General features: G+C 39.9%; 1 protein-coding gene across 1 annotated transcript in view; it reads right to left on the bottom strand.

Moving 5' to 3' along the window:
- The window catches only part of Poln (DNA polymerase nu), a 131,983-nt gene that overhangs the window by 58,513 nt on the left and 54,025 nt on the right, over positions 1-19,445 (bottom strand). Inside the window, exons 12-14 of the mRNA XM_050140848.1 lie at positions 18,800-18,856; positions 17,930-17,983; positions 16,753-16,818 (exon numbers count right to left, since the gene is read on the bottom strand). Of these exons, the coding sequence (XP_049996805.1) occupies positions 16,753-16,818; positions 17,930-17,983; positions 18,800-18,856 (177 nt within the window). The remainder of the gene's footprint in view (positions 1-16,752; positions 16,819-17,929; positions 17,984-18,799; positions 18,857-19,445) is intronic.

Below are 19,445 nucleotides of genomic sequence, written 5' to 3'. Positions count from 1 at the left end.
CCTCTCTCTCCCGTCTCTCTCCTCGGGCAAACCTCTCCCAGCCCTTAAGTAGGCATGGGCTGCCAATACCGGATTGCCAGGTGGGCACTGCCCATAGGCCCACGCATATGCAAGCAGCTGATGATCATTGCTTTATCATAGCATAAGGTCAGGCCCTAGCCACCTCAGGAGATGATTATACATCTCCATCAGGTGTGATTCCACGCAGCTCGCTGCACAGAAGGAGAGCAAATAAATCCAAATCAAGCAGAAGAGTAGAAATAAGGAACAGAAACCAACCAACTGAAAATGGGGGGAAAATCAATGGAGAAAGTACTTGGTTATTTGAAAAGTTCACTAGAATTATTTAAACTCTTATTAGATTGACAAAGAAAAAGGAAAGAAGAAAGAAAAGATCACAGAAAAAGCAGAGAATGCTGTCAGCAATACACATGTTCATTTCACAAGCTGGACAAAAACACACTATGAAATGGATTATAAGAGGGGCTTGAGCGATAGCTCAGCAGTTAAGAACTCTGGCTGCTCTTCTAGAGGACCCAGGTTCAATTCCCAGCACCCATATGACAGCTCACAACTGTCTGTAACTCCTCTTCCAGAGGATCTGACACCCTCAAACAGATATACATGCAGGCAAAACACCAATGCCCATTAAAAAAAGAAATGGATAACAAGAAAAATTTTGTTAAAGGGCAGACAGTGGTGCTGGCACTCAGGAGGCAGAGGTAGGTAGATCTTCGTAAGTTTGACGTTATCTTGGTTTACAAAGTGACTTCCAGGACAGCTAGGACTACACAGTGAGATTCTACCTTAAAAGAATGTGTGTGTGTGTGTGTGTGTGTGTGTGTAAATGACAACCTGTAACAAGGGTATTGACCCTAGGCCAAGATTACTTTATCAGAGGAGTCTACCAAATATTCAGAGTTACAATTTCACACAATATTGTCCAGAGACTATAAAAGGCAAGCATAGTCCCCAATTCATTTTATGACACTAATATTACCTTGATACTAAAACCAGACACAGATCAATATCCTTCATGAATGTACACATAAAAAATCCATTAGAATATCAACATACAGAGTTCAGATATGTCTAAAAACACTAGATCCAACAATTGCAGCTATAGGCACTTCCCTCAGAGAAATGGAGATGTGCACTAACATGAAAACCTGCATACTGATGTTTATATCAGGTTTGTCTGTGACAGCTAGATGTAGGAACGAGTCCAGATGTCCCACGGATGAAAACTGTCATGTGTAGATTTTCAAGTGGTGATGAAACTGCTCACAGGGACACATCATGTCAAAACTTAAGTATTTTACTACATTGTTTTGAAATATTAATTATTTCATTAAAATTATAAGAGTCTTCTATTAAACATATATTAGCTGTCAAAATATTCTTGGGACTTTAAACTAGAATTCATTCAGTGCATTGTGAGAATCCTGCTTTGTGTGAGCTACAGTGAAAAATGCTAGCTCTCCCTGCACTCAGCCTCCAAACAACCAACACTGATGTAAGACATAGCTGCTGGAGGAAGCCTCTTTAATAATGATTATGAGCTGTAAGAGCTAATACTAAACATTTCTCCCTAAAAATCCTTATGAGACATTGACACCATGCACCTTAAACTTAAGACCCGAGTACCCAATTCCGCTCTTCCCTCAGTGACACTGTGACATCTGACAAACACCATGCCCACTCCTGGGGCTCACATGCTGAGAGTGAAAGTGATAACTGGGGGGTGGGGGAGGAGGAGAGTGCTGAGTCAGGAATGCATGGAGTCAAGGGTCAGAGGAGAGCCTAAAATCAGGCCATGAAGACCGGCACTCCTGTTTGGCGAAGGACTACGAAGTGAGTCGTTGAGATAGTAGTTATAGCAAAAGTTATCCAAATGGAAAATAAGCAAGTCTCTACCTCTCACATGTGCAAAAGTATGTTTTAGTGAAATTAAAGACACATTGCAAAATACAGAATTTGAACATCTTTATAACTGCCATGCAAGGAAAGATTTCTTAAATGATACAAGAAAGTCAGATGTTGTGGTTCCAGCTGCATGAGAGGATGAGGAGGGGAGGATCACTTGAGCTTATGCATTTGAGATCCTGACCATACTGTATATGAGAGTGACCTGGGGCAGCATTTAGTCACTAGGAAACGTGTGCATTAATACACCCAGCATTCTTTGTTTGAGGGACATCTTTGTTGTTTCCAGGTTCTGGCTATTATGAATAATGCTGCTATGAACATAGTTGTATACAGACCTAAACAGAGAACTCTGAACAGACAAATATTTTCAAAAGGCTGAAAGACACTTAAAGAAATGCTCAACATCCTTAGTCTTCAGAGAAAAGCAAATCAAAATAACTGTGAGATCCCATCTCAGTACCATACCTGTCAGTATGGCCAAGATCAAAAACATTGATGACAACTTACGTTGGAGAGGATGTGGAGCAAGGGGAACACTCCTCCATTGCTGGTGGGAGTGCAAGCTTGTACAGATGCTTTAGAAATCAGTGTGGTGGTTTCTCAGAAAATTAGGAAACAACCTACCTCAAGACCCAGTAATACCACTTTTGGGTATAAACCCAAAGGATGCTCAATCGTACCACAAGAACATGTGAACACAACCTTTTAAAGCAAATATCCACTATAAATGTTAGACGTGGCATGAATACAGGTTGATAAGTCTATTTCAGCACTGTTTTTTATGGATGTCAGTGGTGGTCAGCAAGAGTAAGTAATGTTTCATCCCTTACAACTTTGTTAAAGATTTTTGTAAAGTATCACTCATTCCTTCTCCATGTGATGCTTTCTGTGCTGTTCAATAGATACAGAGTAAAGGTCTTTGTGAGGGACACACATAGGGACAGGGACAGAGGAGACAAGACAACATTCAGGCAGGCACAGATTCAGACTTATAAAGCAGACAGATTACAGATAGGCCAGAAACAATATGCTACAGAGAGATGACAGAAGACACAGGGAGAGAAAGAGAGGATTCAAATATGGGCTTGTTCTTGATAAAACTACTCCAAGGGAAAGTGCTTTGACTTGTTTTCCCTAATGTGACACTGATGCATTTTGGGTACTCTGAGGTAATGACTAGTATGTTTAACCGGCACACTACTATTTAGGGAAATATATATGGGACAATAAGCACTGCCTTTGGGATAGATAAGGACACTGACTTGGGAAGAACAGAGCTGAGAAAAGATAAACAGGATTTCAGTGCCACCAAGTGACATTTAAACTCTTAAATTGAATGAGTGGCATACTTAACTATAGCAGGCTTCATGCCTTGTGTACAGGAAAAAAGGGGACCAGATAACTGAGATAGGGACATAAAACAAGGCTTCCCGAGGTCAGGTCTCTTGAGTGGAAATAGAATCACTGACTGGGAAAGAAGACTGGTCTGGAGGACATGTTCATGATTCAGGTAACAATTCAGTAACCAGGTAGCAGGATCAGTGGCTGGTATGTAAAGGAAGTGTAAGTCATACCAAAGATCACCTAATAATGACCTAGCCAGGCACTACAATCTGTACAAATACGCTGGCAGGACACTGAATACAGCCATAAAAGTAAAGAACACTAGGGAAGAAAAAGTACTCATAAAGAATGAAAGCAAAAAATCTAATTAATAATGCCTGGATGTTAATATTTTCAATTAATTCAGCTGTAGCCTTTCAAAAAAAAAAAACAGAAGAAAACCAAGAAATTGGGACACTCAAGAAAAACACAATGTGAAAGGTCAGAAAATTTGAATTTTTAACATTGTCAGATTCTGAGCCAGCATCACGAGCAATACCGCAGTGAAATAAGGACATTGACAAAAACTGGCCTGATGGTGCAGAAACACTAGACGGGACATCTAAGCCATGTGTGATAAGAGGTATTGGATGGAATAATGTGCTCCTGGCAAGTACAGTGAGAGCAAAGGTCCTCGGCTCCTCCCATGAGAAGGCCTTTGTGAAGAAAATAGTGGTTCTGAACAGGGAGGCCTGAGTTTGGGGAAAAGAAGAATTTAGATGAAAACTAAAGACCTCATGGCTCCTGCTGCAGGTAGGGAAGAGACATGGCCTTGTTTTTAATCACATTGACACCCTAGTGACGACCCCAAGCAGAGCAACAAGGGCAGGTACACATTCCATAAACAGAAAAGGAGGCTGAAAAGGCTATTCACATGGAATTTATGATCTAGTAAGAAGAAAAACAAGTACTCAGGCTTCAGCACCGTGACTGGGGGAACAGAAGGACAGAAGGCCGAGTCCAGCAGGGTGAAGAGTGACTGACAGATTGTCTCAGGTAGAAGAACACAAGATAAGAGCCTAGACAGTCTGAAATGTACTAACTGGGGGCTTCTACTCCCACTTGGGACATAAATAATAGAAAGAAAATTGGTTCCCACAATGAAAAAAGACAGATAATTTAAAAAAATCATCATTTTTTGAGCCCACCACCCAGCTAAGTCTTCAACAGAGAGCTGATCCTTGCACACACATGAGGAAATTACCACCATCCGCAAGAACCATCCAGATGTCTAGAGAACAAGAGTCAATGGCCACACAAGGTCAGGAACTATATATGTTTGTAGCAGCTATTTGTGAAAAACTTAGAATTTATAGACATTTAGAAGAATATTTTAAAAAGTCTTTCCTCGAGGTTAAAATATAATTAGCTTTAGTTGGGACATTTCTTTGGATTGTCCAGACAACCCATGAAAACAGCATCAGAAAGAGATGAACTATTAAAAATATCTCATCCTAGGGAAAAACCCTGAAAATATCTATTACCTATTCATGTCAATTATCTTTGCTAGGGTTTCTATTGCCGTGATAAACCTCCATGACCAAAAGCAACTTGGGGAGAAAGGATTACTTTTATTTATACTTCCCCAACTTTGTCCACTGTCAAGGAAGTCAGGGCAAAACTCAACGCAAGAAACTGGAGCAGAGGCCATAGAGGAGTGGCTTGCTCTCCATGGCTTGCTCAGACAGCTTTCTTATATATCACAGAACTATCCGCCCAATGATGGCACCACCCACAGTGAACTGGGCCCTCCCACATCAATCATTAATTAAGAAGATGCACTACAGATTTGATTTGCTTATAGCCCAATTTTATGGAGGCATTTTCTCAGTTGAGAGTTCCTCTTCCCAGATGACTCTATGTGTTAGATTGACATAAAAATGCCAAGACATCTATCATCCTCTAAAATTGTGAGTCAAAACAAATAGTTTCTGTTTTTAAGTTATTTATATCGGGCATTTTGTTGCAGTGATGTAAAGCAAACATACTATCCAAACTGAAACAGGAAATAAATGCAAGGAAAAGACAAAAGATAGCTCTTAGTGAGTTATGGGACAGTTAAGTGGCCTAATATAAAGGACAAGAAGGTGGATCTTTAAAAAGTAAGGCTACTCACCTGTGAAAAAATGAAATTATGAAGTTCACAGGAAATGGATGGAATTGGAAATATATGAAATTAAATAACCCAGGCCTAGACAAATTTCATATGATCTGTCTCACATACAGATTCTACCTTCAAGTTTTTAGATTTGTGTGTTTAATTTGGAGTGTTTGTAGAGGTCAGAAAGCTAGAAAAGGTCCATGATGGGGGAGAGGTCTTGAGGCTGGACAAGGGTAGTAGAACATAAGCGATATGAAAGTAGATGAGGGAAATACTTGGGTTTAGTGGAGATGAGGATGGAGAAACGGGAGGAGGCAGCTAAAGATATGAAAAGCCTTATGGAAAACCACAATTTCATAAACTAATTTAGAAATATATGTATTATATATTAAATTGATATGTTTAAATAGTGTCAGTGACTAAGGGAGCTGGCTCACAGTTAACAGTATCAGCTCTTCTTCCTGAGGACAAGGGTTTGATTTCCAGACCCACACAGTAGCTTAAAACTGTAAGTCCAGTCTCAGTGGATCTGACACCCTCTTCTGGCTTCCACAGACACTGTACCACAGACACACAGGCAGGCAAAACAACTATGCATATAAAAATAATTTTCTTAAGATCTTCACCAAACACACATCAGACAGAGGTCTGATCTCCAAAATATACAAAGAACTCAAGAAATTGGTCATCAAAAGAACAAATAATCTAATAAAAAAAATGGAGCACAGACCTAAACAGAGAACTCTTAACAGAGGAATCTAAAATGGCTGAAAGACACTTAAGGAAATGCTCAACGTCCTTAGCCATCAGAAAATTGCAAATCAAAACAACTCTGGGATTCCATCTTACACCTGTAAGAACAGCCAAGATCAAAAACACCGATGACAACTTATGCTGGAGAGGTTGTGGGGGAAAAGGGAACACTTCTGCATTGCTGGAGGGAATGCAAGCTGGTACAACCCCTTTGGATGTCAGTGTGGCGATTTCTCAGAAAATTAGGAAACAACCTTCCTCAAGATCCAGCAATACCACTTTTGGGTATATATCCAAAGGATGCTCAATTGTGCTACAAGGACATGTGTTCAACTATATTCATAGCAGCTTTGCTTGTCATAGCCAGAACCTGGAAACAACCTAAATGCCCCTTGATCGAAGAATGGATAAGGAAAATGTGGTACATTTACACAGTGGAGTACTACACAGCAGAAAAAAATAACATCTTGAATTTTGCAAGAAAATGGATGGAGCTAGAAAACATTATTTTGAGTGAGGTAACCCAGACACAGAAAGACAATTATTATATGTACTCACTAATAAGTGGTTTTTTAACATAAAGCTAAGAAAACCAGCCCACAAATCACAATCCCAGAGAACTAGACAACAATGAGGACACTAAGAAAGACATACATAGATCTAATCTACATGGGAAGTAGAAAAAGACAAGACCTCCTGAGTAAATTGGGAGCATGGGGACCTTGGGAGAGGGTTGAGGGGGGGAGGAAGGGAGGGGAGCAGAGAAAAATGTAGAGCTCAATAAAAAGGAGAAAAAATTATTTTCTCTTTTCAAAAAAGGAGTTTCATTCTGGCTGGATAATAATCCCTCTGTTGAAGAGCTTTGGAACTAGACCTTTAGACTTTCGTGGTAGCAATGGGTAATGTCAACGCTCCATCTCCTAAGTGACTTTAGGGTTACCTCTTTAGAAAGGAATGTCACAGGAAATGATGGAATTCATTTCTATATGGAAACATGCCTTGTCTCCTCCTGTAAATTAATGTAGTTTGGCAAGTCAACCACTTGGCAGGCAAAGGATCGCTCCCTCCCCCCGAAGGTGTATTCATCTTAAGCCATACAAAGAGCAAGGAGCAATAATTAGTCCTTTAATGAGATAATGTACTTCTCCTCAGAATTCTTATCCCTTAGCACAGTCATTTCGAATCTGCCAGGAGCTACTGTTGAGTCTTAACTCAGAAAGGCACAACTTTCCCCTTTGCTCTCTTCTGTCTGTTTTGGATGATGGTCAGAGCCTGTCTGGTATTTTGGTTTTCTTACATTTTCTCTGAATCTCGCTCTCTGCTTGTCTACCGACTGAACTCCATGCAGGCTTAATTCAAATGATATGGCTTTTTTTCTTACCCCCCCCCCTTTTTGAGGCAGGGATTCTTTGTGTAGCCCTGGCTGTCCAAAGAACTCACTGTGTAACCAGGCTGGCCTCACACTCAGTGATCCACTTGACTCTGCCTCCCAAGTACTGGGATTAAAGGCGTGTGCTGCCAACCACCATCCAACTCTGGAAAGGTGTGGCTTCTTTCCCTACTCTACTCTCCTCCCCTGGGCAGCTGTTGAGATTTACAACTTCCCTGTACTATTTTTGTTGTTGTTTGTTTTATTTTTCTCTTAAACTATAATAAAATTAAAAGGAGTTTGTTTGGCAGTATGCTGGCATGGGTGGATGGATAATGTTGCATGCTACAGTACAGACTTGCCAGGCAAGATGGGCTAACTGGTGCAACAGTGTAGTAGCTTTTGCTTTCTAGCTGGATTTGAGGCCCACTCCACAGAAGTAATTCATGCTTAGTCATATAAATCTGGTCAAAAGTCCCTCGGCTTTAGGTAGGTGGTAGGCCACAAAAGAACCTTGATGTGGGAGGTGATGTATGCTGTGAATGTTTTATTGCCACTGGCCAATGGCTTAACAGAATATAGCCAGGCTGGAGAGAGAGAGAGAGAGAGAGAGAGAGAGAGAGAGAGAGAGAGAGAGAGAGAGAGAGAGAGAGACAGACAGCAGAGTCGAGGGAGAAGCCATGTAGCTACCACAGGAGACAGATGCCTGACGCCATACAGAACATTACTGGCAGGCCACAATCACATGGCAATACAATACACAGATTAACAGAAATGGGTTAATTTAAGATATAATAGCTAGCCAATAAGAAGCATGAGCTAATAGGCCAAGCAGTGTTGTAATAATACAGTTTCTGTGTGATTATTTCGAGTCTGGGTGGCCAGGAAATGAACGAGCAACCTCTGACTACAGAACCTACTACTGTTTTGCTAAATGAACAATCTGTCAAATTGTCTTCTAAATAGTTGCTTAGTCTATACCCAAAGGTTAGTGCTGTTGACAACCTTCATCAGGGCAGCTTCTTTTACAGTGAACAGCAGTTACTGCAGATAGTCACACTGGTTTAAGTGCTGAGAATAAGTGATTGCTGAGAGCACACCCCAAATGGGAAATCTATACAACCCCTCTTCCAGGGTCAAAGAACATCCCAAAAGAAGGTGAGGAAAGAATGTAAAGATGACAAAGCTATTGCACTCATGAACTTAGCAGCTATTGTTACTTGTACACGGTCTACACAAGATTTGAACCATCAACATTCTGGCATGAGTGGATAAAGGGCACAAGAGCCCCCACTCATTGAGGAGCCATGGCAGTAAGTAGCTGCGGAAGAACACTAAGTGCTACATGTTTTAATCCCAGAACTCAGAAGACAGAGGCAGGAGAATTTCTGTGAGTTGGAATCCAGCCTGACCTATGTAGACCAGCTAAGATATGGTGGTACCTTCTCTCAAAACATAGAGGAATGGAAACATAAGGGAAGCAGCACATACAGACCTAGTGTATGCCCCAGCTACTATCGTATTATTATATATGTATTATACATATATATGTAAAGAACATGCATGAATATACGTACTTATACCCCAAACAGGAAACAATTCTACCCAAGTCAATAAAGGAATTCATAAACAAACTGTAGTATACAGCTTGAATAGAATACTGCTCAGCAGTAAAAAAGTATTGAAACTCGGATCAACATGCATGAATCTCAAAAATAACTGTGCCAAAGAAGTCAGACAAAAAGGTAAACACTATGTGACTCCATCAACATAAGCTTCCTGGAAATGTAAGTGATCTACAGTGACAGAACTGGGACATGCATACAAGTTGAGGGGAGATATTATAAAGGGTCACAAAGATCGTTCAGGTGTTAGATATGTCTACTATTTTTATTGTGAGGGTAGTTTCATAGTTAAATGTATTCATCAAATCACAATGTAACATATGAAGTTTCTGGTATATCAATTTTGTTTCAATAAATCTGTTTAAGATGGAAAAAGTAAAGGTGACATTTTTGCTCCTGCTAAGATATAGTGAGTACTGAATACAGCTGTGAAAACTGGTCACAATGCACAGGGCAGCATTCAGAAGATGCTGATAAATTAGAGCTGGACACAAACTGGAAAAACAGAGCAGAAACTGAAATACTACCAGACAGACAGCAAATTGATCATTTGTCCCCCTCAGTACTCCATCAGTATGTGGTTAGTAGAGAGAGTGTGCAGCAGGTTCAAATTATTAAAGCCTCAGGATTTAAGTCAGAAGACCAAGAAAAGGGATTCCTCAGGTGCTGGTTAGAAGACCCAGAAACAACATACAGTGGCACCACAGCCATTGGAGATTGTAGTCTGAGCCTAACTAGGCCAACGACCCACTAAAACAAAAGTGTTAACATTTTAGTGAATTTTAAAAATCAGACTTAGCTGGGCAGGGGTGGTGCATGCCTTTAAACCCAGCACTCAGGAGGCAGAGGCAGGCGGATCTCTGTGAGTTCAAGGCCAGCCTGATCTTCAAAGCTAGTTCCAGGACAGGCTCCAAAGCTACTCAGAGAAACCCTGTCATGAAAATCAAAAAGACTCAAACTTTCAAAACATAATATTTATAATGTTTAGTAAATAGTCCCAAATACCCCGTCACAAAGAAGTAGGAAAATCTCAAGTGAAACTGGGGGTCGGGGTGGAGACTCAAAGATGTAGCACAAGGAGTGTATAAATGTTGATCTTTTTCTTTTCTCCCTTTCCGCTTCCCTCCCTCTCTCTCTTTAGAGACATGGTCTCAATACATTGCTCTAGCTGTCCTGGATCTCACTATATAAACTATGAGGCCTATGGCTGGCCTCAGATTCATAGAGATCTGCCTGCCTCTGCCTCTTGAGTGCTAAGATTAAAGGTGTGTGGCACTATGCCTGGGGATATTTTCTTTCTTTCTTTTTTGAGGGTGTGCTGTGGTGTTTCAAGACAGGGTGTCATTGTGTTGTGTAGCCCTAGAACTCACTTTGTAGACTGGCCTCATACATGGCAATATTTTCTAACTAAGACTTAAGCAGCTGTTGAAAAAATGTGCCAATGTGATTACTTTATATACACAGATGAAACTTCAGCACAATTGATTAAATCAATTTTTTGTAATTTTAATAAGCCATAACCTATTATTGTTTCATTAAAATGTCAAAATGTGCAGGGAAAACAAAAGACAGAACACTTTAGTGAAGCACTATTAATATAAACTCAGAGAGAGAAATTGGGGTTCAACCTGAAGACCCAAAAAGCAAAGCACACTGTCTCTTACCTTGACCTCAGTCCGAAATGGCAATCCTGCCTCCAGGAATCTCAGAATGAGACTGTCTGAGAGCTGTCTCCTCCCTTTTTATAGTCCTCTCTAGGTCTGGGATTAAAGGCATGCACCATTGGGATTAAAGGCATGTATCACTCAGTTTCTATGGCAACTAGTGTGGCTACTAGGATTCAAGGTGTGTATTACCACTGCCTGGTCTGAAAGGCTGACCAGTGGGGTTGTTTAACTCTCTGCTCTTCAGGCAAGCTTTATTTATTAAAATATAAATGAAATATCACTACACTTTATACCTTCTATCACTTAGAAGCAGAGTAACACAGAAATAGGTGGAAGTGACTGCAGCTGGTGGTAGGGACTTTCTCTTAGGAGGGGGCATATGTGAAAAAATAGGTTTTTTTGCAAATATTGCAGTATAAATGATTTTTAAAAATATTATTCAGTGCCTGGAGAATTAGCTCTGCAGTTGAGAGCAGTCGTTGGTTCCCTCAAAGTCAGAATGGCAAAGATCAGCAAACAACTGAGAAGAGATGCTGGAGAGGGTACAGAGGCGAAGAGAACCTTCATTCACTGTTGGTCGGACTTCTGGAAATCAGTGTGCAGAACCCTCAAAAACTAAAGTTAATCCATCATCTCACTCAGCTATACTACTTCTTAGCAAATGCCCAAAGGATTTGACATCCTACTACTCCGCAGATAGTTGTTCATCCATGTTTGTTGTTGCTCTGTCCATGATAGCTAGGAAACAGATATAACCTAAATGCCCTTCAACTGATGAACAGATAATAAAATGTGATACATATACACCAGGAAATATTATTCAGTTGTAAAGAAAACTGAAATCATGAATTTTGCAGATAAATGGATAAAACTAGAAAAGATCGCCTTAGTGATATGACTGAGACTCAAAAAGACAAATGTCACGTTTCCTCTCACCTGTGGTTTTTTAGCGCCCAGTCTTCAGATGTGAGTGTATAAACTGGAGTAACTGCAGAAATGAGGAAAGTAAAAGGGTCCACGGCAGAGAGAACAGCAGAACTGGGAATAATGGAGTTTTAGTGATTTGAAGAGAAAAATGTGAAAAAACAGGAGGGGGCTATGATTAAGGAAAGAGACAAATACAAAAGGAAGGAGGAGGGTAAAATAACAGTACGGATTCTGAAAAAGTCATCTACCTAAAAATTATAAATAATACAGCTAAGTCTGAGTATGCTTGGACATATATAGTTTAAATAAACCATCCCATTTGGGCTGACAATGCTTCCCCTAAGAGCCATACACTATCTAACTAAAACTCCTGAACCAACCTTGAGAAGTCGTAGGCTAATGCTGTTGCCCTTAGTTGCCTCCCAGAGGTAGAAGATAAATTGCTGTTGCTGAAAACACCATGTACTTTGAGCAGAGCCTGGAGAGCATATTACTGCCACTTTAAACCAGAATAATCCCTAACTACATTCTAAATATTTATACCCATAGATAAGTATAGTTCTCACACCTATCAAGGACACTTCTCTTTGCAACAGAGACCATTACAGAAAACTGATCAAAACACAGAGAATAAGAGATTGTGTGGTGCCCAATTCCAATGGATACATCTACAACACAATTCCTGTACCTAAGACTCAGAGATCATTTCAGAAGATGAGTCAGAAGAGTCAGAGGAACAGGACATTTGTTATGAGATGTGTCTCCTAAGAAAGTCAGAGAAACTCCACTCATGAAGTCTTATCAATATGGCTGCCTAAACAGGACCTAAATAATGACAACACCAACAGACATGCTAGCGTGGAGGGAGGAAGTCACATGGGACTGTCTACTAGACAAAGAATTACAGGCAACTAAGGAATGCTGAAAGCAGGAGAATTAGACTTCCCAGGGAAGAGCTCCCCAAATGGTTATTCAATACCAAGTAACATTATACAGAATGTATATTTAGAAAAAAATCTATATATTTAAAATAAACAAAGAAAAAAGAGGTCATGAATTTGAGAGGGAGCAAGAGCAGGTACATGGAGGGACATATGGGAAGGAGGAAAAGGAAGCAGGTGAAATGATATAATCATATTACAATTTAAAAAAATAATAAAATAAGGTTCATAAGCTTTGAGGGCCTAAAAAGTGATTTAAGATGTAAATACAGGTTAAGATATGGAAAATGTTTCTGATTTCTTTCCCCTTCTATGGTATAGTTCTGATAAGCTGATAGAGCAATGACTACTTACTGTTTGAGTCACATGCTCAAGATTTTAGATTTATTCTGGTTGCTATTTAAGTATAAACTTAAAGGTGTTTCTCATCATTGAACTGATGCCAAAGGCATCTCTGTCCAATCCATACATGATTCTGTGAACAGCAGAAAAATATACATGCTTCTAACCAAAATCTGTTGAAGGCATAAGTCACAAACAATCCCACACCAGTTTGGAATTATGATTAATAGAATGGTTATTGATTTAAGGGGGAAAAACTTACAGGTCACTGACCCAGACAACAGCCCTCTGCACAATCAAGAAGGGAGCCTTAGTCACCTGAAGCAGAGCCAGAAGCCAGAGAGAGACCTTTGTAGACCAGGCTGGCCTCGAACTCAGCTCATGGTTTAATCAACTGAATTTTGTTCAGTTTAAGGAAAACTATAATTCAAACTCTGGCCATCTTATGGTAATGACAACTGGTTAAATAATGTACAGCTAGATTCAAGTTTTATGTGTAAAAACATGAAAATACCAACATTATGGGACAACAGAGGCAAACATTCAATTAATCTTGGTCAGAGAAAAAGCTGTCTGAGAAGATCTGAAGACACAATCAGGAACTAACCCTGGGGAGAGGACCATGGACAGTGGGGATACCACTGTGCATGGCTTGTGGCAGAGTTGAGGGCCACACATAGTCATAAGACAATGGCAAAGTTATAAAAGAAAAATTGATATCCTCTGAAAGGACACATGCTCAGAATTTTTTTGCCGTAGTGCATGAGCTCATGAAGAGAGAGCCGCAAGCTCACGATTCACTCTCACAAGTATCTGAACAACCAGAGTGACATGGGACTGTACTCTGGAATATTGCTTTAACTATGTAAAGGTGTGTTACATTTGTTTATGTTTTGGAATATTTAACTATGTAAAGGCGTGTTACATTTGTTTATGTTGTGGAATATTGCTTTAACTATGTAAAGGTGTGTTACATTTGTTTATGTTGTGGAATATTACTTTAACTATGTAAAGGTGTGTTACATTTGTTTATGTTGTGGAATATTACTTTAACTATGTAAAGGTGTGTTACATTTGTTTATGTTGTGTAATATTGCTTTAACTATGTAAAGGTGTGTTACATTTGTTTATGCTGAATTTGTTTAATGATATAAAAATGTGTTGTTTTCCTGCCTAAGGCACCTGATTGGTCTAATAAGAAGCTGAACAGCCAATAGCTAGGCAGTAGAGGGATGGGGGGGCTGGTGGGCAGAAAGAATAAGTAGGAGGGAGGGATAGAGGGGGGGAGAGAGAGAGAGAGAGAGAGAGAGAGAGAGAGAGAGAGAGAGAGAGAGAGAGAGAGAGAGAAGAATGGGGGAGAAAGAAAGGGAGACACCTGGGGCCAGCTGGTCAGGCAGCTGCCAGACAGACAGACACAGACTAGGACATACAGAATGAAAAAAAGCCCCAAGGCAAAATGTAGATGAAGAGAAATGAGAAACATGTTAATTTAAGTTATAAGAGCTAGTGGGACAGGCATAAGATAAGGTCAAGCATTCATAACTAATAATAAGTCTCAGTGTCTTTATTTGGGAGCTAGTTGGTAGTCCAAAAGAAAACCTGCTTCAAGACTGTAACAAGCAGATGATGACAGAGAAAAGCAATAAACAGAGAAAGAATCTGCCAGGACATCCAGGGAGAACCTGAATCTGTAGGTAGGTACCCAGGTGGATTTAGTCTGAAAGGTAGATGCCCTCATCATTGCCTCCTAGAGCAAGTGTGAGAAGCCTGAGAGACAACAGACCCGAGAGTTTATAGTACCAAAGCAGGTTCCTTGTGCCCAAGAGAACACCCACACCAAGCTACCTGCTTTCTCCTCCTTGTACAGTCATCTGAGTTAGGTCAGCCGGTGCCTCTTCTGCCTGTGTCACTGGATGCCTAGTGTGATGGCTATTCTTGGTTGTCAACTTGACTACATTGGCAATTAACTAAATCTGTGAGTTATCATTGGAAGTAGGAATACCCACTTTTAATCTGGATCTTTTGAAGTGGGAAGATCTATCTTTAACCTGGGCCACACCTTCTGGTGGCAGTGTATATAAAGAACTTGGAAGAAGGAAGTTTACTCTTTGCCTACTTGCCCTGACTCTTTCTGGCGAGTCCATTCCTTCACTGACATTAGAGCCTACTTCTTTAGTATTGTGAAGATCAGTAGAAACTTCCAGCTTCCTAGACTGAAGACCTACTGGACTCTTGGGTTTTCCACTGATAGATAACCACTGTTGGACTAGCTGGACTAGAGTTTGTAGGTCACTCTAATGAATTATCTTTCTGTATCTCTATATAGATTCATTCTACTAGTTCTGTTCCTCCAGAGTAGTGATTCTCAATCTGTGAGCTGCAACCCCTTTGTGGGTAGAATGACCCTTTCACAGGGTAGCCTAAAACCATCAGAAAACACAGGTATTACATTACAATCCATAAAGTAGCAAAATTACAGTTAGGAAGTGGCAACAAAAATAATCTTATGGTTGGGGGGGGTCACAGCTTTAGGAAGTGTGAGAAACACCATTCTAGAGAATCCTAACTAATACACCTAGTTAATTCCTAGCTACTCTAATCAGGGACTAGTGGGAAGAACAGACAGGGAAAGATGACTTACATTCTCTTATTCTTTAAACTTCCACATTATTTTATACCAAACATTTCTAATTACATGTATTATTTAGTTTATACTTGAATTACTTATGTTTGTAATTCATGTATTTAAATCTAAGAGGATTCAGATTGATATAAAATAGCAAGAGATGTTAAAAGTTAAAAAATGTAGAATAATATTTTATGCAAATATGTTTATTAGAAATTGTGACAAGAAAGATGACTTTCCAACTTGAATAAAGCTTATATTTGTTAGATTGTATTTATTTTATATGCTTCAAGAACTTGTCTCTGAGCGATTAGTAACAAATATGTGTGCGTATATACATGTTTGCATGGGTGTGTGCATGAGAAGACCAGAAAATAACAGTGGGTAGCATTCCTCAGGAGACATCTACTTTGTTTTTTGAAATGGGGCCTCTTATTAGTCCCAAACTTACCAAATAGGCTAAGTTGGCTGCCCATCAAGGCCCAGGGACCTTTCTGTCTCCACTTCTCCAACACTGGAATTACAACCATACACTATTACACCCAACATTTTTATATGGGTGTTTGGGTGTTAGTGATTGAACTCAGGTGCTTATGCTTGTACTACAAGCACATTATCTAGTTCAAAGGATCTCCTTTACACCAAAACTATAAAGCCATCTAGAAAGCTATCCATGAATGGTGTACACCTGTGACTTTAGCACTCAGGAGGTGGCACCGAGGCTACATACAAAGCAAGACTTTATCTTTTAAAAGGACCCAAAAGTGTTATTAAAACTGCACCATAAATCAAGGGAGTTTATAACTTTCCAATAAAAATAGTCTTTAGAAATTACAAAATGGATAACACTTTTGGAAGCCACCTTCCAGGAAAAGTCTGGGAAGGGCGATGGAGAGAGGCACACCATCAAACTGCCTGAGTTTCTGGTGGAAAACTCAGCCATTCTTGTTCTCAGAGCACCAAGTTGATGCCTCAATACCAGAAAAATAAACACACAGAGTAAAACACAATTAGCAGCATGAAATCCTGTTTTAGGAGCAGTGCAGAACCAAACACACACTGGTGCACAGAAATGAGCAAGTAACTTACAGGGTGCTTGGCTGAAAGTCTCCCCGTCACAGTTCCCGTCTGATTCCATGTAGAAGAGATGGAGCCCTTGGTTGTTTAAGAAGAATCAGTTTAAACCCAGGCAATATGGCATGAGGAAGAGCACACAGACCCTTCATCTACAACACCCACTTGCTCCTCCTGAATGTTATAAAACAGTCTTGGTATCAGAGACAGATGCTCCCCTCTAACCCAAATACAAGTAACAATGGGACAAGTAGATCCATTTCTGTTAAGTCTTAAGTCTATGTGTGGGTTAAGGGGGTTGTAGGGACAGCAAAAACTCAAAGTGCAATTAGGCCACAAACTGTTGCTTGTGCAGCTTTGTAAGTTACAGACATGTCTGAATGTGCTTTTCTCGTGTGCAAATTAAAACAGTAATGTCTACCTGTGATGGATATTATTGGTTGCCAACTTGACTATACCTTTAATTAACTAAAACTCAAGTGATTAGGTATACCTTTGAAGGATTTTTTCTTAATTAAATAATTTTAAGTGAAAAGACCCCCTTTTAATCTGTATCTTTTGTGGTGTGAAGATCCACCTTTAATCCAGATCTTTTGTGGTGAGAAAATCCACCTTTAACCTGGGCCACACCTGCTGGCAGCCTATCTAAACAACATTAAAAAAATAAAGCTTGCTCTGATTTTGCCTGTTTGCTCTCAATGCAGATTCACTCCTTCACTGGCATTAGAGCCTACTTCTCTGGGATTCCAGCATATACTGAAGACCATCGGAGACACCCAGCCTTGTGGACTATAACAACTATTGGATTATTGGACTTTCTGTTGATAGACAACCATTGTTGGACTAGCTGGACCACAGTCTATAATCCAGTCTGACACATCTTCTTTATATATGTGTGTATGTGTGTGTTCATATGTATGTTCCTCTAGAGGATTCTGAGAGCCTCAAATGACTCCATAAGAAGACACGACAGTAGATGTGAAAGCAGGCTAGCTGCTGAACTGCCTCATGTATGGAGAATCTAAAGGCATAATAATAACCTGTTCAAAGATTGAATAATATGACCACAGTCCGTAGTTCCAAGAATAATGAACTTTTCCTCCTTTACTGGGATTGTAAAAATGGCATATGTATCTGAACTCAAAATAAACCTTACTTCTAATCCCAATTTTCTTTTGTAAAGCTTTGTTACCTTTTTCATATAAGCTAGTAATCCGTCTACAAAAGTTGACTTGATCTTGTGAACCTACAGCATAAAGACAAGAATAGTTACCTTCTTAAACTTGTTTAAGAACTCAAAGACACCAACTGCAGAGCAGCAGTTTACATAGGGCTGGACATGTAGTGCAGAATCCACCTTGGACAACCTTAAGTAGTGCCAGGATGGAATAACACAGGTCCACAAAGAAAGATGCCAGTCTGTTATTCTGCAGTATTTCTAAGCTTCAGAGAAGTTGCAAAGCTCAAATGCTTATCTCAGTGTCCTCAGCAGTGGGCCCTTTCTAGTTCTTTCCCAACCCTTACATGACTCCAGGATGATGGCTGGTTTGGAACCAGTGTATTTCTGCAGGACAGGGACTCAGTAAACAATTACATTGTTGTTTGGTTTGTAAATGTGATTGATGGGTAACAGAAATCATGAAATAAAGGACAGGTATGTGAACAGAGAAAACATTAATAACTAAAAGAGGAAAGGGGGCATGCCAGTAACCCCCCAGTAAACATCACTGTCTTGAAGCCTGGAAACCAGGGGGAATGATAGGACTTTGTGAGAATTAGTAAAAATCTTATTCTCACTTGAAGAGACAGAGGAACATGCCATCAGTCTCCTTCCACATATGACCCCTTGGGCTCCCAGTGCTGGACAAAGCAGACTCAGACGTGAGTAAGATGACATCAGGATATGAAGAAGCAAGGCTGACATGAAATTGGTTGAGGAAATTTTATCTCTTTAGAACACTGTTAACAAGCGTCAGCAAATATGGTTGTGAATAGAGACAGGGTTGGATAGTTTTCCTTCATCACAAACAATTTACACACAACACACACAGGGTCAACTTACTTGTCTATATTCCAAAATTATCTTGGGTAATGGGTGAAGGTCTTGCAGAGAATTTAACTAAAAAATGAAAATATTTATTACCAATATAGTGTCTTCATTTCAACAATTCAAATGTTTACTTTCAACTGGAGAGTGTTCTAGTAATAAATGATGTAATTTAATATATTTTTCAAAATGAAGACTCATAGAAAACTGAGATTATCAAGTGTCTTAATACCAACCCTTTACAAAGTAATTCTGCTATCTATCCAGGAGCTAAATTATTTCACATGACCTGAGAAATAAGAGTCTTCTTCAGAACTTAAATTAGCAAAATCTAAATCCTACAAAAATGAGTAAGACAGAGGCCTCCATACATAAAGCCCATACTATAGTAGCATCCAAAATTTGACTCAGAAATCTGGATGAAACTTCATGGAGGTGACACAAGCTTTGAATCCTAAAGCTATAGCATTGAACACACAGTACTGATCCTAATAAGCTGACTGGAAGTACTGGCTGTGTGGGAACCTAGTCTGTTTGGATGCTCACCTTCCTAGACCTGGATGGAAGGGGAAGGAACTTGGACTTCCCACAGGGCAGGGAACCCTGACTGCTTTTTGGACTGGAGAGGGAGGAGGAGGGGAAATGGGGAAAGGGGGAGGGA

This window comes from Alexandromys fortis, unplaced genomic scaffold (assembly GCF_014885135.2).
Source record: "Alexandromys fortis isolate MF-2015 unplaced genomic scaffold, M_Fortis_MF-2015_v1.1 scaffold_7, whole genome shotgun sequence".
In the NCBI taxonomy this organism is placed as follows: domain Eukaryota; kingdom Metazoa; phylum Chordata; class Mammalia; order Rodentia; family Cricetidae; genus Alexandromys; species Alexandromys fortis.
The sequence above is the reverse complement of the archived record's forward strand: the minus strand, read 5'-3'. Positions and strand labels throughout refer to the sequence as shown.